Raw genomic sequence first — 23,030 nt, 5'->3', positions numbered from 1 at the left:
AAGGCCAAAGCAAAAGAGTGACTAAATGCTATCTGTGCGGTACAGTGCATTCAGAAAGTCTTCAGAACCCTTCACATTTTTCACATTTCTTTATGTTGCATTTTTATGCTAAAATAAAAAAAAATTTCCCTCATCAATCTTTGCTTAATAAATCACAATGCCAAAACAAATTTATTTAAAAGCAAAAACTGAAATATCACACTGACATAAGTTTTCAGGCACTTTGCTATGACTCTCTAAGTTAAGCTCAGGTCCCTTCTGATCATCTCTGTTTCTACACCTTGACTGGAGTCCACCTGGTAAACTCAGCTGATTGGACATGATGTGAAAGACACACACCTGTCTATATCAGGTCTCACAGTTGACAATGCAGATCAGAGCAGAAACCATGAGGAGGAAGGAACTGCTGCAGAGCTCAGAGACAGGACTGTGTCGAGGCTCAAAAACATTTCTGCTGCACTGAAGGTTCCTGAGAAGAACAGTGGTCTCCATCATTCTCACATGAAGAAGTCTGGAACAACCAGGACTCTTCTAGAGCTGGACCTGGACTAACTGAGACATCAGGGAGAAGAGAGGAGACCAAGAACCTGAGGTCATTCTGGCTGAGCTCCAGAGATCCTGAGTGGAGATCTTCCAGAAGAACAATCAGTTCTAAGCATCATGTCTGGTTTCCTCCAGACATGATGCTTAAAACTGGTTATTAAAATTGAGACCAAACAGTTCAGTTAGTTTAGTCTTGTTTCTCACAGTCTTAGAGTCCTTTAGGTGCTCTTTTTTTTTTTTTTTAAACAAATTTGACTGAGGAGAGGCTTCGTATGGACATTCTGCCATAAAGCCCAGATCAGTGGAGAGCTGCAGTGATGGTTGTCCTTGTTGTGGGTTTATCAGATATTAAGCTAGCAGATAAAACAAGTGGCAAAACAAGACAGAACTTTGTACTGTATGTACTTTTGTATTGTTTTGTGTTGTTGTATTGTTTCGACAAGCAATAGTCCCTCAATTAGTCAAAAAAAAAAAAATCAAAGGTTTGTGCAACAGTAGGCTGTAACAAGCACAACATATCCGTCCCTTTCCAAAGGATGGAGACAGGTAAGTAATAAATCAGTTATTAATATTAGCTACGGTCCTGCTACCGTCACGATTCACACCAGCTGACCATGCCCACTTAGGAAACAGGAAGTGTATGCCATTTCATAGCATTGGCACAGCTTGTAATGGGTCATCTTTGTCATAAAGCATCTTTACTGTCATGTCTTTACTGTTCTTTCTTCACACGGAAACCAGAAAACAGACACGTGATTTGTGTTTACCCTCGTTCAGAGCTGCTATTCTTCTTCTTCTTCTTCTTCTTCTTCTTCTTCAGTGTAACACAAAGTGCTTTAAAGCAACATCATTATTATTATTATTAGTGTTATCCAACTAATATGCAAAATAATACAGGTATAACCTTTTTTTAAATCAGGAAATTTGTTTCGTCCGTCTTTCCCCGGGACACCTAAACGCAGCATTTAGCCTGCACAAATCCTCCCCGTTAATCGCATCTTGCCGGCTGGCAGGGATTCAGAGACATCATGCAGTCATCTGTGGGTGGTGACAAACCATAGCGTGTATATACAATCTTAGTGACAAACATACACACACACACACACACAGTCCTTCCCTGACGGTGGATTGAGGAGGAAGCTCCAGCAAAGGGCCAATGGCGATGAAAATTGATTTAAGTAGCATCATAGAGCAAATGCAGACGGGGGAGCAGGACGCTGCTTTGACGGCTCTGCAGAGCTACAACAAGGAGGTAAACATCAGCACGGCAGCACAAGAACGACACGTCCTCTGCCTTGAAACATGAAGTTTATTATCTACAGTAGTGTTCTGTAAATGTCTGTTTTACTGTCTTAGGATAAATAGCTTCCGTTCAAACTTTATGTCAGCTACAAGACATCTTCAGTTTAGATGATGACGCTTGTGTTATCCTGATTAGAGGAGATGTTTTCACATCAACAAATAATATTATAATCGCTGGAAAGCTTCAGATCTTCATTGCATCATCTTTGATAAAACGCTCTTAAGATATAGCAAACATATGTGACACAATTTGCCTATGTATTTCCACCAAGAGCTGAAGCTTATCCACGGAAATAAAATAAAGCTTATTGTTTCCTATCCAAGAGACACTTAACCAGTTTGGAGGCTTAATTAATTCCTGTTTTTGGCCACTCGGGGGCAGCCGAAAAAGCTGTGAACATATAGGCCTACAGTCTATGGCTGTGAACCATGTTATTATAGCAAACATGTTGCTAAGACAACAGACAGAGCAACATTAGCCTGCTGATAAATGTATATCATGTATTCACTCTCCTGTAGTTGTGGATTTGTTTTCACTTGCTCCTGCGAAAACGTCCTTTAAGCTGCTAAATGCTCCATTTGTTCACCAGCTGCTCTCTGACTGTGTGTGTGTGTGTGTGTGTGTGTGTGTGCTGTGTGATGCTGAGCAGCTACTGGGCAGTAGCTTTTGTAGATCTTTTTCATTACAGCTCACTGAACCGAAACAATAAACACCTCAAAGTTAAAGTTCTGCCCATAGAAGTGACTGGTTGGGGAAGCTCAAACCATTTTATACCCCAGTAGGCCTATGGATGGAAAAATCTGTGTGACATACAATGTACCAGCCAGAGTCTGCCCGACACGGAGCCTTGCATCCCTGACACACACTCAGTAACCTGATCATAATAGTTTCCAGGAAATTCCTTTTTATCAGCACTATAGTGTTTTGTCCACCCTGTGTGTACATGAAGCAGACGAGATAGTAAAGTACTAGACTGTACAGATGTGTTTAATAAACTGATAACTCACTGCGTATTAGTTATATGCTTTGTCAATTTTAATTAAGCATAGATGTTAAATATCGAAAAATTTGAATAGTAACTCAGTTGAACACAATTAATAATTAATTAATTTCACTCCAGCTAAGATTTGTTTAAGCTCCCTTGACAGACTGATGACATTAAAGGATAATTACAGGGTAACAAACTCAAGAAAATTTGACAGGTGGTAAAGAAACCAACTGAATCAACTGTGGAAACCCTGAAAGAAAAAATACAAATACATTTTTTTTATCCAAAAAACATAAAGCGAAGGGGGCAGTACTTTTTTTCAGCCCTGTGTCTGCAGGTCTTCTTTTCAGGCAATGCATGGCCCATCTCTATCAGCGAGGTAGGGCAAACTGTGCAGGTAAAACTCAGAGAGAAAAATTGCAAAGCACTCTCTGCACCACTTGTTGCTGCTCATTAAGCTTATACTTTGAGTGCAACGTATTGATTGAGGGAGTGTCAGATGAATATATCTAACTACCACCCTTTGGTTGCCATAGAAAAGCTTAAGCAGCTGAGCACTGCTCGTTATCAGAGGTGGGAAAGTAGCTGACCAGACATTTGCCGGACTGACCACGTATAGTTTTTGAAAACACATCTCATTTTAGTGTCACTTGTTGAAGATTGTTTTGTGTAAAATGAGCTCATCATTGCTGCTTTTTGCCGTTGGGGAAAAACAGTGACAACATCTGCTGTTCTCAGCAACTGTCAAGCACCACTGGATGTTTTTGGCCCCTCCAGCCTCAGGGGCCAGTTATGAAGACCAGGCCACAGTAGGAAAGTTGAACTTACAAAATTAGAATTGGACAAACAACACAAACGTGAGATTTATGCTTTTATCAGTTATCACTTGTACTGTATCTGTTTTCAAACAGTATTTGAAGACTTCAGGAATGAAGTCTAAATGGTAGGTTTGACAAGTGTACTTTAACTTGGCCAAGTGTGCTAAAGAGCAGCTGCTTCCCAAGCTTTCAATGCACTTGAGCTGTACGACATGCTGCCTGCTAACCCCAGGTAAGCAGTGCTGCATGGTTCTCTCAGTCACTCAGCCTTTCGCCATGTGGGAGTTGATCTCGAAGGCAATAGGATTAGATTCCCTGATACACAAATAGAGATTCCTACAGCCCAGTCAGATCCTACTCTACTCCGAGATGAGGAGCTTAGTGCTGCAGGAGCTCGATATACTTTATCAGTTTAGTTCTGCTGTTAGCCTGCTCTGGTTTACTCAGACCCCTGAGTGTTTCATTACGAGAATGTGATGCTTCAAAATCATTTCTTAACTGTGAAGAAACAGTCCTAGGCATATATCAAATACAAAATGAGGGAATGAATTTACTTTGAACTTCTTTCTTGCTAAAGCCGCACTAATAACAATATTCTTTTCATACCATGGCCACAGCAAATTCTTGATTCTGATTGGCTGGAAGGTATGGATTAACCTTTCACCACACATTTCACATTACGTTTCACCAGTTACAGAAATAAAGCTTTGCAGTTAGAAAGTAGTAGAGGTCAGCAGCAAATGAACAGCATGGCTAAGAACTCTTCCTTTCTCAACATCCCTTTTTCCTTTTTTTCAAACAAAATGTATTCAGTTGAATTTCCCATAATTATTTCACAATCTGAAGGGATGTATTTTAACCCATGTGTGCATTAATGTGTTGGGAGACAATCCAGTAAGTTATCTAAGTTTCAAGACAGAAAAAAAGACTAGACATATACACATACCTACATACACAAATAGGTGTCCAACCAACAGACAGACAACAAAAGTTCAATTAATTTGTTCACTCCATAAAATGTGGCTGTGACCGTCATACATAGGAAACCCATTGTGACCATAACTTAGTAAATTTATTCATTTGCAGGCAAGTGACACATGATTTTTTCAATTGTATATACTTCATTAACTATCTCTGTCCATTCCTCTATTGTGGGAGGATCAGGAAGCAACCAATGCCATGTAATGTTTTTTTTTGTTTCATGTTTGTATGTGTCAGATTGATAGTAATCAGTAAATTGTTCTTTTTTTCCCAGTTTCCAAACTTGGCTCAGCTCCTGGCTCAGCCATGTGAACCCCTTCCTGTTTAGTTTGATGTTGCCTGGCAACGCAAACAACAGATATTTTGATGCGCAGGGACTATACAACTTGTCTGGTATTCTCTCTTACATAAACAGTGGAGGAAGTAACTACATGTAGAGAAATATCTGTAACTCTACAGCTTCCCTCTTTTATCTCATTGTTTTGTTTTCAGCCATTTGATTCTAGCAGCAGCAGCAGCAGTTTTCAGTGAAAAAGATCTAATACATGAACAGCAGAACAGCAACTCAAGAAAAAGAAAAGTATAGATAGATAGATAGATAGATAGATAGATAGATAGATAGATACTTTATTTATACCCTAGGGGAAATTCATGTGTCCATTAGCTCATTGTTGATAATAATAATAATAATAATAATGACAGTTAATAATAGATAAACAATAATAATTATATTAGTCCACTTACTTTGGCTGAGGTGTTCTACAGCCTGATGGCAGTGGGAACAAAGGATCTCCTGAACCTCTCTGTTCTGCAGCGCAGTGAGATGAGACATTTGCTGCAGCTGTAGCTGCTTCTCTGTCCTGCCAGAATGTTGTGGAGAGGATGGTTGGTATTGTCCAAGATGGCCTCCATTTTACATTGCATGTGTCTCTCAACAACAGTCCTGAGTGAGTCCCGACAACTGGAAGATAACAGAGCTTAATACAAAATTAACTAAATGTACATACAAGTTAAGTTAACTGTTAAATAATAAACTTAACTGTGTGAAAAAAGGTCAAATTTACTACTACTGGTTTGGCTGAGGCTACAGCTATCACAGTAGAAACCTGTATAATGATGATGTGTTTTCAGCTTGTTCTGCTGCCTTTGAGTGACCAAAAAAAACAACAACAACAACAACAACAACAACAAACTGGTTTAATGTCTCCAGCTTTATTGAAAATTTTCAGTTTTAGTTTTAAATTTCTTGTAGATCAGGGTTGAAAGGGTTAATGTGTCAAGATGTCTGTTCTATCAGAATTGGATGGTGGATATGGTTATTGACTGTGAATAGGAGATGGTTTGTGAAGGCAGTTGTCAGTGTCAAAATGAGAAATCTTGTATAGCCAACCATCCACCTCACCCTCTTCCAGCTCATGCTGCTTCCATCTGTTGCTTCTGAAGGAAAAGTCATTATTAGCTCAGCTGTAAGAGCTTGTCAGGAACTTGTAAACATAGATCTTGTTTGTATAAATGATGAAACAAGACTAGATATAAACCTAGTTCATTTCTGGACCCTGTATTGGTCACCCACCCACAATAGTCCAGGGCAGAATTTCTACCCCAATCCAACCATGTGCCTTGTTCTTTGACACATGGGGGATGGGATATTCATACATTTGAATAATCAATTGAAATGAGGTCAAAATTTACCAACAGCATACATAAAAGGAATAGTTGTCACATTTCTGATTTTATTATTTACACTGTAGACTGTCCCATAGTTGGACCGGTCATTTTGATCCTTCCAAAAATGAAAACAATTTTTGATTGTGTCAAACTAACATTTCTGCTTGCTTGTTTATGGCTACTTTTTCTATGCTTGATGCTTTATGCTTTCTCCTTCTTCTGCCTTTCCCTCTCTTCCTCTTCCTTTTATTCTCTTCCTCTGGTCTCATTTCTTTTTCTGCCCCTTCCTCTTTTCACTTGTCTTCTTTACCTCACACTTTCCTTTGTGTGTGCCTTCTCCTTTTATCTCCTTCAGATGAACCAGTGCTTTACATTCAGCAGAGAAGAAGAGCGGGACAGAGAGGTATTCCTAACATTTCCCACCATACACTGACTCCTGTATGTCTGCTTGCTGCTAGTCAATGGAAAAATATCAATTCTCTTAATGGTTACTTACATTCTGGTAGGTCAGGACAGAGAAGATTTAAAGCAAATCTTTAGAGCTTTGACATACACTGTTTTTATTTTAACAGTATTTTGAAGAAAATGTCAAATTTGAAGTTCATAACGTATTTATCTATAAATCTATCTTATTTATAAATGAAAGAAAAAACTCCAAAAACATGCAAGTACATTTACTGTACATTAACACGCAAGTCACCAGAGAAAGAACACATGGAAATTTACTTCTAGCCTTTTCTAACACTCTCTCACCTTCTCCGTATCATCTGTCTCTCCCTGTGTGTGCATGCCTGGTGCTTTAGGAAGGGAAGTTACAAAAGGTATGGATAAGAAATGAACAACATGTTACTCTTCTCACAGTTTATCTACACCTTCTGTCAGATCTCCTCTGTTTGTTAACTCCCTACAACCAAAAACGAGAAGGTGGATGGGGTCCTGATGAAAGGGATTTATAACAGAATGTAAATCATGGAAGAGAAATTAAAATGTCAGTGAGGATGCTATTGGTCTTGAACTGACATTAGGTGATTTATCTGTCTAGGAATTGCAGAATTGTTTTTCTGTATGTTCAAACTATGTCAAAGGTGACAGAACATCTAGTACAACCAGCAACTCAGTGGAGGTGTGTAGAAAGAGATGGAGAAATCAGGGAGGGAAGAGACAACTAGAATGGAAGGTGTGGCGAATGAATGACTGACTCTGCATTTCTCAAGACTGGTTATTTTGGATGAGGCCTAAAGATGGCGTCAGTATCTTGAAGATGAAATGTACAGTGCGTTGTAGAATGCGTTCATTGTCTTCTTAAGATGTTCCTTTTCTTCATTTTAATAGCTCTATCACCAAACTAAATCCAAGATAAACTGTTTGTCAGTAGAAGTATTGGATCAGTTTGTTTCCCTGTTAATCAGTTCAGAAGTTCAATAAAAATTACACATCAAATACAAATCAGGTAAGAGCACCTTGTGGCAACCACAAGCAACAACAGAGTGGAAGCTAATGGAGCTAAAATAAGGAATACTTTTTATCATAGAACATTACGCATGGATGAGATGAAGTGAGTTACTGTATTTTGATCATATCATAGCAGTGTTATACAACACACAATATGCCATAAGTGATGCTCCAACCTTTTGTAAGCTGTGTTGTTATGTTCCACCTGACTTATCCCCACATCTAAGTGTCCTCTCAGCTCACTCTGCTTGTGCGTAACAGGCACATACTGCACCTGCTTATGTAGGTGCATATTATTCTCTTGATAATGTGTCATTAAAACACCAGTGGAATACTGAGCCACTGCCTTCAGACCAGGGTTTTGTTTGTCAATCACTTTCTGCTGTCTCAAGATACCAAAGCACCTCATTTTAAGACCAACACGCCCATGGGTGCTCAGACGGGCGCAAGTGTATCTGCTGTTTAAACAATGTGGGAGCTTGACAGGAAAATGACTGTCACTCTGAAACTGGCAAAAACACTTGTGTTGCACTTTGCGCTGGTTGTAAGATAGAACCCTGAGTCTCAATATATTTTCAGTTTTGATGAAAATCGACCTCTGAACTGATTAAGGTGAACCACTGCTGGTCCAGAGCATTAACACTGAAACACATTTAGCACATCTGTAACTGCCTTTGAAATTATGTATAAATATCTCTGAACAAAACAGAGCTAAAAGTGTTCCTATAGCCAATAATCTAATACTTCTTCATTTTACAACTTTATTATTATGGATCCTGGGATAAATTCTCCACCTCTGGTGAAGTGCAGTGCACAGCTGCTTGGCTTGTTTACAAGGAAGCATCCCATCCACTGCATGGGAAAACAGAAAGACAAGTTATTTCAGAGTTAGGGTTGAGCATATAAGGTGCAGCCTGTGTGCCTTTGCGTGCCTTCATTATCCAACGGACGTGCACACACTGAGTGTTCACCTGCACTCAGACTGGACGAAGATATTATGCAAGACAGCTTAGCAGACGCATTTATCAGAGCCGGTCTTAGCTGCCTGCATCGGGCCACTTCGTCAGCCAGAAGGCATAAGTGACTTGAACTGTTCTGTTAGACAGGGTCACTACTGCTTTTACAAAACAGAAAGATTCACAAAATTCTCAGTGAAACCACTCCCTCGTAAAGAGCATCTTAGCTATGTAAAATATTTAATATACATAAAATAAAAAAGCAGCTTAGATCCAGCTTTCTACATATCGTATGAATAAAACTGCTGTTCCCTCTCTCTTACATTTGGCAGTGTAGTTGAAATCATTCATTCATTTTCTACCGCTCATCCTCTAGTAGGGTCCCAGCATCTTTTCGGGCGAGAGGCGGGGTACACCCTGGACAGGTCGCCAGTCCATCGCAGGGCAAACACATAGAGACAGACAACCATTCACACTCACAGCCACACCTATGGTCAATTTAGATTCTCCAATTAGCGTAGCCCCCATTTTGCATGTCTTTGGACTGTGGGAGGAAGCCGGAGTACCCGGAGAGAACCCACACAGGCACGGGGTGAACATGCAAACTCAACGCAGAAAGATCCCGCGTCCGAGCCGGGACTCGAACCCGGCACCTTCTTGCTGTGAGGCGACGGCGCTAACCACTGCCCCATTGCGCCGCCGTGTAGTTGAAATATTGTTCACTATTTAAAATAGCTGGTAAAATCTACTCAGCAATCAAAGCTGTGACCTGGTTCATTTGCGATTCATAATCCTCCAAAGTCAAACCATGAATTCCACCTGCAGGTACACTTATATATGTATTAAGCTGAGCTGAATGCTAAATATGAACATCCCTGTGTTTCTATCATTTAACACTGCATTAAAAAGTGAACTCTAGTCTGAGACCGCCTTTCCCTTTTGACCCCACTGAGTTTCACTCAGCAATGTGAGTATAGATTTTGACTTTCATTTTCTTTCTGAATCTGTAACCTTAAAAAACGTTCAGAGGGGATTTCAGATAGATGGTCAAAGTAAGATATTTCAACGCTATAATTTTAATGGTATTTACACTGAATGGCTTTTGTGGCCATTCTTTGCTTCCATAACTATAAATCTGATTTGATATATCTGTTGTGTGACACAGCATCTGGGTGAGTTGGTGCTCGGTTTCCTGAATAGGGAGTTGCAGCCTTCCTGTCTGCTGGCATGTCTAGAAACAGTTCGCATCCTGTCCAGAGACAAAAATTGCCTGGACCCCTTCATCAACCGCTCTGCCATGTCCACTCTCGCCCGCTATGCTGGCATCGCTGTGGCCAGTACTGCCACACCTGCCCACAATAAGCCAGAGGAGGGCCAAGGTAATTCCTGTCAACCATTTTCGTTTTGCCACATTTGAAGTTTTAACCTGGTGTTTCTATTTTGTTCCCCTGACACTTGAAGAAATAAAATCACATTAATGCACCAGTCCTATTGGTTTTTGCATTGTCTTTCACATGCATGCTGCTTGCAGAGATTGTATTTAGAGATGTTATAAATGATTAAAAAAGATTGTAATCCTTATTAAACAGTTGAAATAAAATATATTTGGAAGACTGGCTTTAGGTTGAATATAGTCTTGAATTTTTCAATTTCTGAATTGCAAATATGTAATTTTATACAATTTTCAACTTGGCATAGAGGGAAAGAGTATATTTTTTACACTTCAAATCTTTTATACGGTGGCCCTGAGCGCTCATAGCACTGCATCTTAAGAAAACACATGCAAACAGACAAAACAACCCTGACACTTTGCTGCATATCATCCCTCTCTCACTGTCTCTATTGAAATAAAGGGAAAAAAAATAACTGTGATGAAAACCCATGTTGCTCAATGCTTTTGATTTCAAAAACCACAAAATATTGAACGACAGGTTCATCACTTTTTAGTATCCCCTGGAAACACTTGTGTTGTGTTGTAAGTAGTATTTACAGCTCATGTGTTGTCAAATTGATGAAGATGTTTTCTGGAGTTTTGTGTGTTCTGTCGGTTTGCATGTGTTTTCTGAAGCTTCAGTGCATTGAGCTCTCAGGGCCACCGTTCCTCTGCATCGATTGTATGTTTGGCTTTTTGTTTTATATGTTGCTCACATCTCTTGCTGATTTGTCTAGAAGATGTTACACAGGTTTTAAAGTGTGATTTATGTGTGGGACAGTACAACTAATACCCACTCTTCCACCAGCAGCTGGGTTTATCTTCTGTCCTCAGGTCTTCACATGAACCTTTTAACCTTAAAGCAGTCTAATTATAGGTTGAACGTGCTACTTGACTTTGATCATGATTTCTGATCCTAGTGGAGGGTGAGGGGGGAGAAGGCGAAGATGTAGAAGATGTATCCAGTGAGTTGGTGAAAGAAGCCTCCCCTCCTTCAGAAAACCCTGACCAGGAAGTGATTGTCGAGGCTCTCAAGTCCATTTGTAACATCCTGCTACACAACGAGACAGGACAGGTCAGTCTGTTCCCTTTCTACCTCCATTTAGATGTAATCCTCAGATTATGTTGATGCTTAATACAGCGTTTATCTATGGATGGATGGATGGATGGATGGATGGATGGATGGATGGATGGATGGCAGGTGGTAGCTGCAGACCTGCAACTGATAAAGGGTGTGGCAGAGAGGCTGAAGCAGTGTCATGATCCCACCTGGAACCATGAGGTATGGACATTGTCGCCTCAAAGCAAGAGGTGATGGTGGGTTGTTTCCATGTGTTTTTAGTGTGTTTGCATGTTTCCCACTATTGTTTCTTTGAACTGTAAGGTTAGGGTTAGCCTTCATGGGTCCGATTTTTAACCAAGGCCACAAACTTTTCTCTGCCTCCATGCTGGTAGCAGCTGTGGATGGAGACATTATGTTACTGGGTTGTCAGTCCATCCGCCCCATTCTTGTGAATGCAACACCTCAGTACCACCACTTGGAGGGGGAATTTCAAATTTGGCACTTGGACAATGATTGGACTGATTAGAATTTGGTGGTCTAAGGTCAAAGTCACTTTGACCTCACAAAACATTCGTTTTTGGCCATAACTCAAGAATTCATACTCTAATTATGACACAATGCAACACAAATGTCTAATGATGAAGTGATGGTATTTTGCTTCCAAAAAGTCAAAGGTCAGCTTCACTGTGACATCATAATGTTCTGCTAAAACCCTTTTCTGGCCATTATAGCTGAACAAGACTTATCCTGAAATAAATCAACAGCTATAAAACAGGAAGTAGCCAATCAAAGAATAACTATAAACACAGACTGACCAGGCATGGATGCCTGCTGTTGCTACTTTACAGTTTTTGATTCTCTGTGCAGCAGATACCTTCCAGCTATCTAGCCCCACTCTGAAGATCGACTGCGATAGTCTCCATGTGTCTGCTCTCTCTGTCCAGGTGCGTTTCTTTGACTTGCGCCTCACCTTCCTGCTGACTGCCCTGAGAGTGGATGTCAGGGCACAGCTGGCTCAGGAGCTTCACGGCATCAGTCTGCTAGGTGACTGCTAACCAGTGTAACAATGACACCTCTCTCTGTAACCACTGACCCGGTTAACCAACATCAGTTTCTAGGTTACCGGTCCGGAAGGTAACCGCCCAGGTCACCAACGTGTGTAACACCGAGGATGTTCTGATAAATCTATAACAATATAACAAGACATATGAAAAAAGTTCAAACATCATTTGACAATCTTTTACAAGAAGTAAAGGATTTTGTGAATGGTACAAAGAGCTTTAGTTGGTAACTTCCTGTCCTGTGTGTTTTAGGCAACCAGTTGGATGCCACTCTGGGTCTGTGTTGGCCAGATACATTGGAGACGGCCAGGGCAGGGTTAGAGGACGTCCCACCTGAAGACCTGCCCCCACTGAGTCGGCAACAGACAGAGCGAGCCATGGAAATACTGAAAATATTGTTCAATATCACGTTTGACACGACAAGGCGTAAGGTTGATGAGGTAGTGAAGAAAATTACACCTTATATAATCTAATCATTTTAGCCACATTATCATTGTTATACTAATAATTCTGAATTATGGTTTTAAAAGTCATTGATTATAATAACTGTGTTAATGTAATGTATGTCAAAACAAAATTATTTATTTAAGAAACACGTGTCTGTGTGCATCAACTTGTCACTGTCTGATTTCCCTCAGTGGCCGTTAACTCTCTAGAAAAGCAGCAATCACTCCTTGGGTTTGCAGATCCAGGCTACTGTACCTTGATTAGTTCTTCTGTCTGTACGTGATGCATTTGGGCAGCTCTGTGAGACCTCCCCTCTTTTATTGAGCTAAATGTGATTGGTTTTGTAGCTACTTGGTCAAGGAGGAGTCCTCCTCCAGTTATTTAGAGGATCACCAAAGTTATTACAATTTATATTGAGGGGGACATGAACTAAGTTTTATGCCAATCCATCAAACAGATTTTGAGATTTTTCATGGGACACATGAAAACTCAGACCTGCTGTGAGAGGAGACAGAATTCAATCCATACTCTGGAGACCTTTAATATTTTACCAAATATCATTGCAATCCATCCAGTAGTTCTTGAGACATTTCATACCAAACCAAAAATGTTAACCTCGAGGTGACACTAGATGAATAGTCAGGGGAATAATAAAGTCCCTGTTGTTCCTCCCACTTGAGACCATCAGTCTGGTCCAAAGCTGGTTGACTGACTTACTGACAGAAGAAGATCAAATGGCCACAGTTACAGTCACAGGAGCACTTATAATACGTTACTGTCCAATCCTTACATATATTAAATATGTTAATGATCTTGCTGTGTCTGTGCTGAACATGCCAGAAATGTTGATGCTGTCCTTTGGAAGATGTGAGATATGAAACATTTCCTTGTTTCAGTGTCAGAGAACAACACAACATTAGTCAGGTTCCTCTGCCTGTTACACAAGCAAAAGCAAAATCTACAGTACAGACACACATTTGCAGTGATAAGGTTTCTATTCAGAACACCTTAACAATATGTGTGTATCTGTAACGTCTGTGTGTGAAGGAAGAGGCAGCAGAATACAGACGTCTGGGAGCCATACTGAGACACTGTCTGATGAGCCATGCAGATGGAGAGGAGCGGACTGAGGAGTTCCACAGGTAGGACAACACACACTTTACTTCTATTATCCTTTTCTCTGTTGATTGATTACTTGAATCACAATCATTGCTCTTCCTTGACACTGTCCCACTAACCCCTCCCCTTCCTTTTCTCAGCCATACTGTTAACTTGCTGGGTAACCTCCCTCTGCCATGTTTGGATGTACTGTTGATGCCCAAGGTGCAACAAGGCTCCATCGAATACATGGGGGTCAACATGGATGCTGTCAACATGCTGCTGGAATTCATGGAGAAAAGACTTGACCGGGTGAGACAAGTCATTACTTCCACTATGATGTATGACCTGAGGTACATGAATTATAATATGCTACAATAATATTATAAATATACTTTTTTGTTCTGGTTTGTTACAAGGTATTAGGTATTGTGTCATATAATTTTGGTTAAAGCTATAATATCTATATTCCAGAATAAAGCTTGCTACCTCATCTCCTACTTCCTGAAATGTGGATCAGGCCTTGAGCCCCGCCCACCACCTGCTTGCTCCAGGTGGACAGGTGAAAGAGCAGAGAGTATCAAGATGGTTAGAGGAGGAAACATCAGAGAGACTCAGCCACATGTTTGAGCCTCAGTCAGACCCAGACTCAGATGAGGAGTCTGAGACCAGAACCAGAGACTAGCGGACGGATCAGAGCGGTTAGCGCAGTTAGCATCTTTTATTTTTTTATGTTGTTTGCTAGCTTGTAACTGGCAGTGGCTGACACAGTGTTAGTGGTTGTGCTAATGCTAACTCTCTCTCTCTCTGTACTGACAAGGTTTCAGGTTTATTTAGCCCCGCCCCCCCGTCCCCACAAGTTGACAGGATTGGTTCCTTAGGTTTGTGACATATGAAACCCTGGCTGTCTGAATCTGTGTTTATGAGACTGTCATTGTTTCCCTGCAGTTCAAGGTGGAAACACTCAGTCATGGTGTTGATGATTGTTTCACTCATCATATGTCTTGTATTATATAAAGACATGTGGATGTTAATGAGGTTAAACACTGGAGTTTCATCAGAGGGGCTTAAGATATGTTTTGTAGTATATTTTAACCAAAAAATATTACAAAAAATTACATACTGTAGCATTTAATTTTTTAGTTAGTTAGACTTAGACTCAATGAAATCTGGCCAGACAAGAAACACTAGTGATCGGTTTGTATCCAGCAGGTTTATCACAGGCCAACTTCTGCTTCAACTCTGACCTTACAGTAGTTGTGTACACACACTTCTCAAGGGGTAAAATGAGCAGCTGCCCCATGGCCCCAGATCTCTCGAGGGTGGGTCATCAGTGTTTTATATTGAGGTGTTATTTGCTGTTGTAGTCCAACTGATTGTATTTGTTATGAAATTATAAAAATATGCTTGTAATTTTAATAAGGGACATAAGCTGAAGGAGACCCTTCTCCCATCACTGAACTTGCTGACTGAGAGTGGACGCATCCACCGAGAAACCAGGAAGTTCCTCAGGTCAAAGGTCAGTACTGGGCTGAGGCAAATAAAATTCATGATCAAGACATTTATTATGAGCACTGTTGGTGTTTTGATGGCTCAGGTATGTGTTTAGGTTCTGCCCCCGCTGCGTGATGTGAAGAACAGACCAGAGGTGGGCAGTTCCCTTAGGAACAAACTAGTCCGCCTCATGACACACATCGACACTGACGTCAAGGACTGTGCTGCCGAATTCCTCTATGTTCTTTGCAAAGAAAGTGGTATGAAACATTTTTTTTTATCATTCCTGCTGATTTTTATGTGACTGACTTTAAGTCCATGACTCACAGTGATATTGACTATCTTGACTGATCAATCGTGCAGTTAGCTATGGTTGAACAGATATGTGATATGATTTAAACCCCATTCCAATGCAATTAAAATCACCCCCCTCCTGTAGAGAAATACATCTTGTCAAATCCAGGAGCTTTAGTGACCCCAGAGAGGTGAAAATGTAACAAACAGCTATAAAGATTTGATTTTGATATGGACAGTGTCCTTATCTATGAGCACAGCTGTTCACTGATAACTGTTGGTACAGCTTGAACTATCACTTCAAGATTCAGTTGAGCCTGAACTGGATTAAGTTGTGGCTCTTGTTGGATTGGTTCTGTTGACTTGCTGCCATATTAACAGTAATATGTTTTCTATCCAGTTTCAAGGTTCATTAAGTATACTGGATACGGTAACGCTGCAGGTCTGCTGGCTGCTAGAGGACTGCTGAGGGGGGGCAGAGACTCCGGGATCTACTCTGAAGATGAGGACTCGGAGACCGAGGAGTACAGAGAAGCCAAGGCTCAGTCAGTACCACACTGTGTCTGATGTAGTGTTTTTTACTGCACCTTTTCCAAAAAATGATATCTGGTAGTTTTCTAATGAACTTAGCAGATCTGTGTAGTTCTTGAGTCTTGTCTATGTTTAACCAATAATCCGTCCATATCCTGCTGGCCATGTGAGTCCTGTTCATGGTGGCAGCAGGCCATGCAGGGTAGCTGAGACATCCTCCAGCTCTTAATCCCAAGGTATTCCCAGACCAGGTGGGATATACTGTATAACCCCACCAGCATGTTCGGGGTCTGCCCCAGAGTCTCCACCTGCAATACCACCAAAGGAAGGCATCAGGGAGGCATCTGATGAGAGGCCTGAACCAGCTCAACTGACTCCGTTTAACACAAAGGAGCAGCAGTTCCACTCTGAGCTCCTTATCTGTCTCCTAAGCCTTGCTTATATTGGCTTGCGGATGCATACACAGACAGCTACAGACATTACAGACCCGTAGTTGTTTTCATTTATACTCTGCATGGAGGGCGCGTTCCGTACATGTGCAGTACATCGTCGTCTACATAGTCTGCACATGTGCACAAAATGGCAACATTCATGCAAGACGAAGAAGAGCTGAGAACCTCCTCACACAGCCTCTCTTCAAACTCAGCGTCCATGTTTGTTTTCCAGCTCATGTGCAGCGGGTACCTTTGTAGCCGTGTGGACGTACCACACTGGTGGGTACGCAGACGTCTAACACATAAAGACATAGCTTTTAGTCCGTACAAGGACTGAATGAACAGCTCCAGCACTGAAGACTTGCTTGGTTTCCTCCCATAAGATACCTGGAGAGACGTAGTCATAAGTCTTCTCCAAGTCCACAAAGCACATGTAGATTGGGTGGACATGTCCCTGCAAGAAGGAACAGCTGTTACTAATGTTTTGTAACCAGGATGAAATCTGCATTGTTCCTCCTGAGTGGTTGGTTGGTTGAGAGCTCTCTCAGGGCAGCTGAGCAGTTTAACATCCTGGTAATTGGATCACAACTGTGACCAAACAAGCCACAGTCCGTCTGACTTCTTAATACCTGTCAACAGTTTCAAGAGTCACCTGGACTAACCAAGCTCCAAAAGATTACCGCTTTGCTTCCAGAGTGTGTATGGCCCTCTGGGCACCAGTGAATAGTCCAATCAGATTCAATGTAGTCAAGCTTCCTGAGGATTCAGGAAAAATTCCTGGGGAGGTGTGAGCTGAAGATTTTGCAAACAGAACCTCACGGCTGGGTTTACCTGGTCTTTCTGTCAGCTTGGGGTTGCAGGTCTGATGATACAACAGCAGAACACTTAGCAGCTTGAAAATAGTGTTTATTGTGGATAATTCCAATGAAAACAGCATGCTGGTTCAGATCAGGTAAGCCATTCCTTCCAGTTACCCCACCGCAGGTTTCTCTATCATTGCCTATATGGTAAATAGTAAGTGGACTGTACTTATATAGAGCTTTTCTTAGTCTTAACAGAGGAAGCCACATCCCTCCTCTCCAGTCACATGTTGAGCTACACAGTTTGTACACAGTTTTGTAGTGACAACACAGCTGGGTTAAGAGAAGAGACAACACTAAATGAATTAATTTAGAAACTAAAGATTATTTAGAGCTTTTAATTTTGAAAGATGTTGCTGTTTTCTGTTTCTCTTTTGTCTCCAGTATAAACCCAATAACAGGAGTGGTAGAGGAGGAGCAGCCTAATCCCATGGAGGGAATGACGGAGGAGCAGAAAGAATATGAAGCTATGAAGTTGGTCCGCATGTTTGACAAACTGTCCAGGTTAATGAAAACGCAACACACACAAACACACACATGTGACATGTGACATGTGCACTGGTTTGAAGTGATCCACAGTACATTCTGTTGTCATCTGTAATTCATTTTAAAATTGTTGTTGTTCACAATAGAAAGCTTTATACCAAGTACATTAAAGTATAAAGTACAGTATACATCAAAACTTAGAACGCTTCTTCATTTAAATACATGTCTGTGAAGTCAATATTGAGCCTATGACTCACTGATGAAACTATAGCAATATTTCTATATTTGCTGTATTATGAAGTGGGTGTGTCACAACGTTCCTGAAGAATGCTGAATTAAGTTGTTGCTCACGCAAACCGAACAATTCCTACTGCTGCAGCTTCACATTCAAAAAATACAAGACTTTTATTACGGAGTCACAGGAAATGCAGCATGTTTGTCAGTGATTGTAGCACTCATTCGATCATTCATCAAAAATGCATCAACAAAACAAGACAGCAGTGATTTTTGTAATTTTCCGACAGTGGATCAGTTTGAAATGTTGCAGGGAGTAAAGAAGAAGAAGGTGTAGCCACAGTGAAGAGCCACAGGCCACGGCTAACACAATGATTGCACAGGGCCGACAGTGAAACATGGAGGTGGAAGCTGCCTGAGAGCAGAAGGTGTACGGGAGATGACATTTATAGGTGGCACTATCAATGCAAATTTGTCTCAAGAAGCAGGAGAGGGATTTTCCAACATGACAATGGTCCCAAACACATTGTAAAAAAAAATCACACAAGAGTTTTAAAAGAAGAACTAGAAATTCCCTCTTGTGGTTGTTTCTTCCACCAACCAACCAACCAATTTACAGGAAATATGATCACCATCTCCTTCCTGAGTTACAGTGCACCAAGTGTTTTTACAGAACATTGTGATGTCACAGTGAAGTTGACCTTTGACCTTTTGGATATAAAATGTCATCACTTCAAAACAAAAACATGTTTTGAGGTAACGGTGACCTTGACCTTTGACCTTTGACCACCAAATTCTAATTAGTTCATCCTTGAGTTCAAATTAATGTTTGTGCCAAATTTGAAGAAGTTCCCTCAAAGCGTTACTGAGATATCATGTCCGGATGACTGACCTGAAAACATAACGCCCCTGGCTCTGACTGCCGCTGGCAAGGAGAGTGGAGGGTGGAGCAACAACACCCCTCCAGCAAAGAGCAGCAGAACATCAAAGATGTAAAATTAACTGTCTTTTGCCAGACCTTTTAATTATAGTTTAATTAGTCAAACGTTTCAGATGAGTCGGCTTCATTCTTCTTGGGCTGTAGTTTAAAAACAAACTGTATTAAACGAACAGGAATTATAATTACATAACATTTTAGTGACGTTGACCAGGGCTACTAAATAAGTGAGGATTTGATTTATGTAAAGAGGAAAATATATTTATTTTAGTATTTTGTGTATTTGTCCATGTTTTATAACTTCAATTAGAAAGAATAAACAGACAAGACTGAGAGTCATTTACTCCAGTGTTTTCAGTAGTTTATCACTCTCAGTGCTGCAGGCTCATTCAACATCCACTCACTGCATTTTAACCATCTCTCTCTGCAGGACCAATGTGATTCAGCCCATGCAACTCGGTATGGACGGGAAGATGAGAGAGTTGACTCCGGAGGATATGTGTAAACTGACCCACAATCCTTTGTTCCAGCAAGAGGAGCCAGTGAACTCAGACAGTGAAAATGATGCTTAAACACAGACGCTTAAAGGCAGAGACAGATGTAAACCCTGTGACAGTCATGTCTCATTATTCAAAATATTCACCGGCCCTAGGGTCCAGCCTGTTCCTGTTTGTTTGTTCTGATGGGGGGTGTGGACAGGTGGGATTAGATTAGTCAGTGTGAACACACATGGGAGACAGTTTGAAGGACCATATCACTGGCTTTAAATGTCTATATGTTCCTGTCCACAACAAATCAACAGTGTTTTATTGCTGACCATTTTCCAAAGAGTAACACTAGTTTTCTTCCTCCCACACATCCGTTTCAGTCCATTTCAGTCCAGTATGGAGACCGTGTGAAGGTAAACCTTAAAATGGATACTTGGACTGAAAAAGAAATATCTTTCATTCACCAGAGCATCAAAGCTGCATAAAAAGCAACATTTCCAGTGAGCTTGGCTGTAGAATTGACCCTTTAAGGATGGTTTCACGTAGGTCTGGACGGTCAAGATGTGACATTGTTCCTCAGTCAACTCAAACAATCAACAATCTCAAGAGGCTCCTTCTTTTGATTTACAGCAGCTGCACTCAGGGGGCAGTGCATGTCCAAAGGTGGTTTGAGGAAATTCTGGTACCTTAGACTTAACATGCTTGGATCTTAAAACTGATGCACTCCCTGGGATTGACTGATCGCTCAAATTCCCAAATTTGCATCCAGCTTACTGTTTTGAAGCTCAACAAACACGTACAAGAGATCATATGAATATATGACATCAATTTTGTAATTTCTTTCATGAAAAAGGTTCAGGTAGAACAGGCGACTCCCAAATCTCAGATACCGGGATGCTCCCTGAACACACCACCAGAGAGACTTCAAAACAGTCTTTGCTTACAGCGCCATCACCACATGACCACAACATTACTTCTGACAAAAGTTAATAAGCTACACAGTTTGCAGCCACTTTAATTTCTATATTATGATGAACTTGAACCTAATGGCTGGAGAATCAGTCAGATCTGCTTTCGAAAATGGTCAACAATCCTGATGTGATCTGTTGATGCTAAAGTATGAAGAAAGCATCGGTGTGGCCCTTAAATCATGCTCCTGTCTAGACAACAACACATGTCTCTGTTCAAGTGTGTGTGTGCCTGAGCTCCGTGTGTGTGTGTGCACACGTCATCTTTCTCTCAGAGCCTGGACCTCAAACGCTTCACAGAGGTGGTATATGTCTATGCTGGTCATGGTTATTTATTTCTGTAGGTCTTTATTACCAGCATGTCAATCATCAGACAGTCGCAGTGTGACATGACGCCACGCAGAAACACAAACTACAAACACAACTCTCTGGGCTCCGCCTGTGACCCGACACCGCTAACAACATATTATCCCAGTGGTTTGGATTTGATTTGCTGAGGTTGTGAGGTCGTCGCCTTTGAGGTTTCTGCCACCACCTCAGGTCACACAGGTGAATGTAATCTGGACCGTAGTCAGTAAAGTCTTGAAAATGTCTTCCCACCAACAACATCCCAGTTACTGATCCTCAGGATAATCCACAGGCCTCTTGTTTGCATTGAGAACTATTCACAGCACAGTGGGTACTTGTCTGCGTCTTTATTTGAAGTTGAGCTTTTTAGGATCATTTTGCTGGAGCTTTTCATGGTCAGGTGATGTGTCATTTCTACTTTTCATGAGAGCAGAAGAAAAGGTATGAAAGCTAGCCAAAGTGATGTTGTTCAGTTTGCAGCAATAGACTCAGCTGTATTTTTAAGAAGAAAAAAAAAGATGAATTTTAGATGCCTGCTGTTTTTCATGAAGCTCTTCAGATGTTTTATTTTTAGATGTGAAATGTGAAACTGCAGACACATAGGTTACAACTTTAGACTGGAGATTCAATATTCTAATATGCAAAGAAAGAGTCTATAATCTGACACATATTCTATATTAAATGTGTTGATATTGTTATTGTATAGCTGAAAACTATCATGGACTACATATACATTAAATGTGTTTAAATGACATAGTTGTCGTGTTTATGATGCTGTTGTGGTGATTCTACGTGAAAAAGCAAAGCACTGCACCATCAACACTCTATCAGTGTGTTTGAAGTGTACATCTGTTAGAATCATTCAGCTCACACTTCACAGAGAGGTCACATATTAAGGACCGTACCATTTTGATCCCTATGAAACTTGTCCTTTTAATTTGTCTACAATTACTTTCTGGAGATATTCTGTAGCCATTTACCAACAGTTTACCCACAGTTTGTGCAATAACTTCCACTTCCACATGGTTTGAAGTGGATAATACAGTTTTAAATGTGAACTGTCTCATGTTGATGTCGCCTCGTGGTTTTCCTCCGGCCTCAGATCTGCAGTGGCCCTGAACAAACACAATAAAACACAGAACACACAACACAACAGCAATCCATCAGCAAAACACAAATGCAGCAACACATCAGAAAAATCCAACAACTAATGTTCAGGAAACGCAACAGCATTAAAATCACAGATCAACTTCAAGGTTTCAGACTTGTGGAGGATTTTTTTCAGTAAATGTGGAGAGCAAGCGTTGCACCATCCACAGCAGGCAGGAGAACAGAGGTGTGACCTTCCTCACCTGAACCGAGTGCTCTAGACCTGACTGCACACACACCTACGAGCTACATGTGTATCCCTCACCTGCAGCGGTCTCGTCTTCCATTATGATCCCAGTGTACTTAACAGCTTTGATCCACCAGCGGGGAGCTGCCTTACTGCTCTCTGACACAGTGAAGAACTCCCAATGGGAGACATGAGGGAAGAAATGGAGCTTAACTAAGGATAAAACAAAGGAAATCATTATGTGGGTGCACCGAGGAGTTGTGGAGCATTATGTGACTAACTCTAACAATGTGGATTAAAACAGGATATTTCAAAATACAGAAAAAATGAATAACAACTTCAGGGGTATGCTGTGACAGTTTAAAGTTTCTGCTCTCCTCTGATGCAGCTCCTCTTCACCTTCTGGCCCATCCTGACACTAACTCCCCCTGGTTCAGTCTGCATACCATCACACCCTTTTCATCTCTTGCAAATCATTTGATATCCTGTTTGTATTTAAACATTAAAGTTCATACTTGACCGGTGAACCTTGACCTGTGTTCTGAATCATTTGCCCATTTTACAACGTCTTTCTCAGCCACTGGAGTTGGCAGGATGTTTGTTGAATGGATAGATGGATGGATGTTAATGAACCTTTAGTGGTTTCTCCTGCACTTGGAAAAGTGATTTGACATAATCTTAACTCCAGGTCCACTCAGATGATTTTTTAGAGCTTTCAGTCACATCTTATTGTCTTCATCAGCTGGCAGTTTGCTCAGCTGTCATGTAGTCAGTTCAGCCCACAGAAATCCAAAATATGACATACAGTAT

The 23,030-nt window shown here is 40.9% G+C and overlaps 1 protein-coding gene across 3 annotated transcripts; it reads left to right on the top strand.

The window, feature by feature from the left end:
* Nucleotides 1-1,511: 1,511 nt before the first annotated feature.
* On the top strand, nucleotides 1,512-21,638 carry ric8a (RIC8 guanine nucleotide exchange factor A). 3 transcript variants are annotated; one of them, XM_056388116.1, is made up of 15 exons: nucleotides 1,512-1,795; nucleotides 6,657-6,704; nucleotides 7,105-7,122; nucleotides 9,875-10,088; nucleotides 11,062-11,216; nucleotides 11,343-11,423; nucleotides 12,149-12,248; nucleotides 12,518-12,705; nucleotides 13,760-13,854; nucleotides 13,972-14,122; nucleotides 15,234-15,329; nucleotides 15,420-15,564; nucleotides 15,999-16,143; nucleotides 17,808-17,927; nucleotides 19,511-21,638. In XM_056388116.1, exons 1-15 carry the CDS (start codon nucleotides 1,700-1,702, stop codon nucleotides 19,650-19,652), a joined length of 1,794 nt encoding a protein of 597 aa, XP_056244091.1. In that variant the 5' UTR covers nucleotides 1,512-1,699; the 3' UTR covers nucleotides 19,653-21,638. The 3 variants fall into 3 exon arrangements, with proteins under 3 accessions (XP_056244091.1, XP_056244093.1, XP_056244092.1); XM_056388117.1 differs by lacking the exon at nucleotides 7,105-7,122 and having other exon boundaries at nucleotides 1,514-1,795; XM_056388118.1 differs by lacking the exons at nucleotides 6,657-6,704; nucleotides 7,105-7,122 and having other exon boundaries at nucleotides 1,513-1,795.
* The last annotated feature ends 1,392 nt before the right edge of the window (nucleotides 21,639-23,030 follow it).

The sequence above is a fragment of the Seriola aureovittata genome, chromosome 10 (assembly GCF_021018895.1).
Source record: "Seriola aureovittata isolate HTS-2021-v1 ecotype China chromosome 10, ASM2101889v1, whole genome shotgun sequence".
In the NCBI taxonomy this organism is placed as follows: domain Eukaryota; kingdom Metazoa; phylum Chordata; class Actinopteri; order Carangiformes; family Carangidae; genus Seriola; species Seriola aureovittata.
The sequence above is the reverse complement of the archived record's forward strand: the minus strand, read 5'-3'. Positions and strand labels throughout refer to the sequence as shown.

What these genes read in the sequence shown, in the direction of transcription:
- ric8a (XM_056388116.1), top strand. Translation starts at nt 1,700, where the DNA reads ATGGCGATGAAAATTGATTTAAGTAGCATCATAGAGCAAATGCAGACG. An exon ending in TGCAGAGCTACAACAAGGAG is followed by an intron (nt 1,796 to 6,656) that starts GTAAACATCAGC and finishes TATCTCCTTCAG; the next exon opens with ATGAACCAGTGCTTTACATT. An exon ending in TACACAACGAGACAGGACAG is followed by an intron (nt 11,217 to 11,342) that starts GTCAGTCTGTTC and finishes GATGGATGGCAG; the next exon opens with GTGGTAGCTGCAGACCTGCA.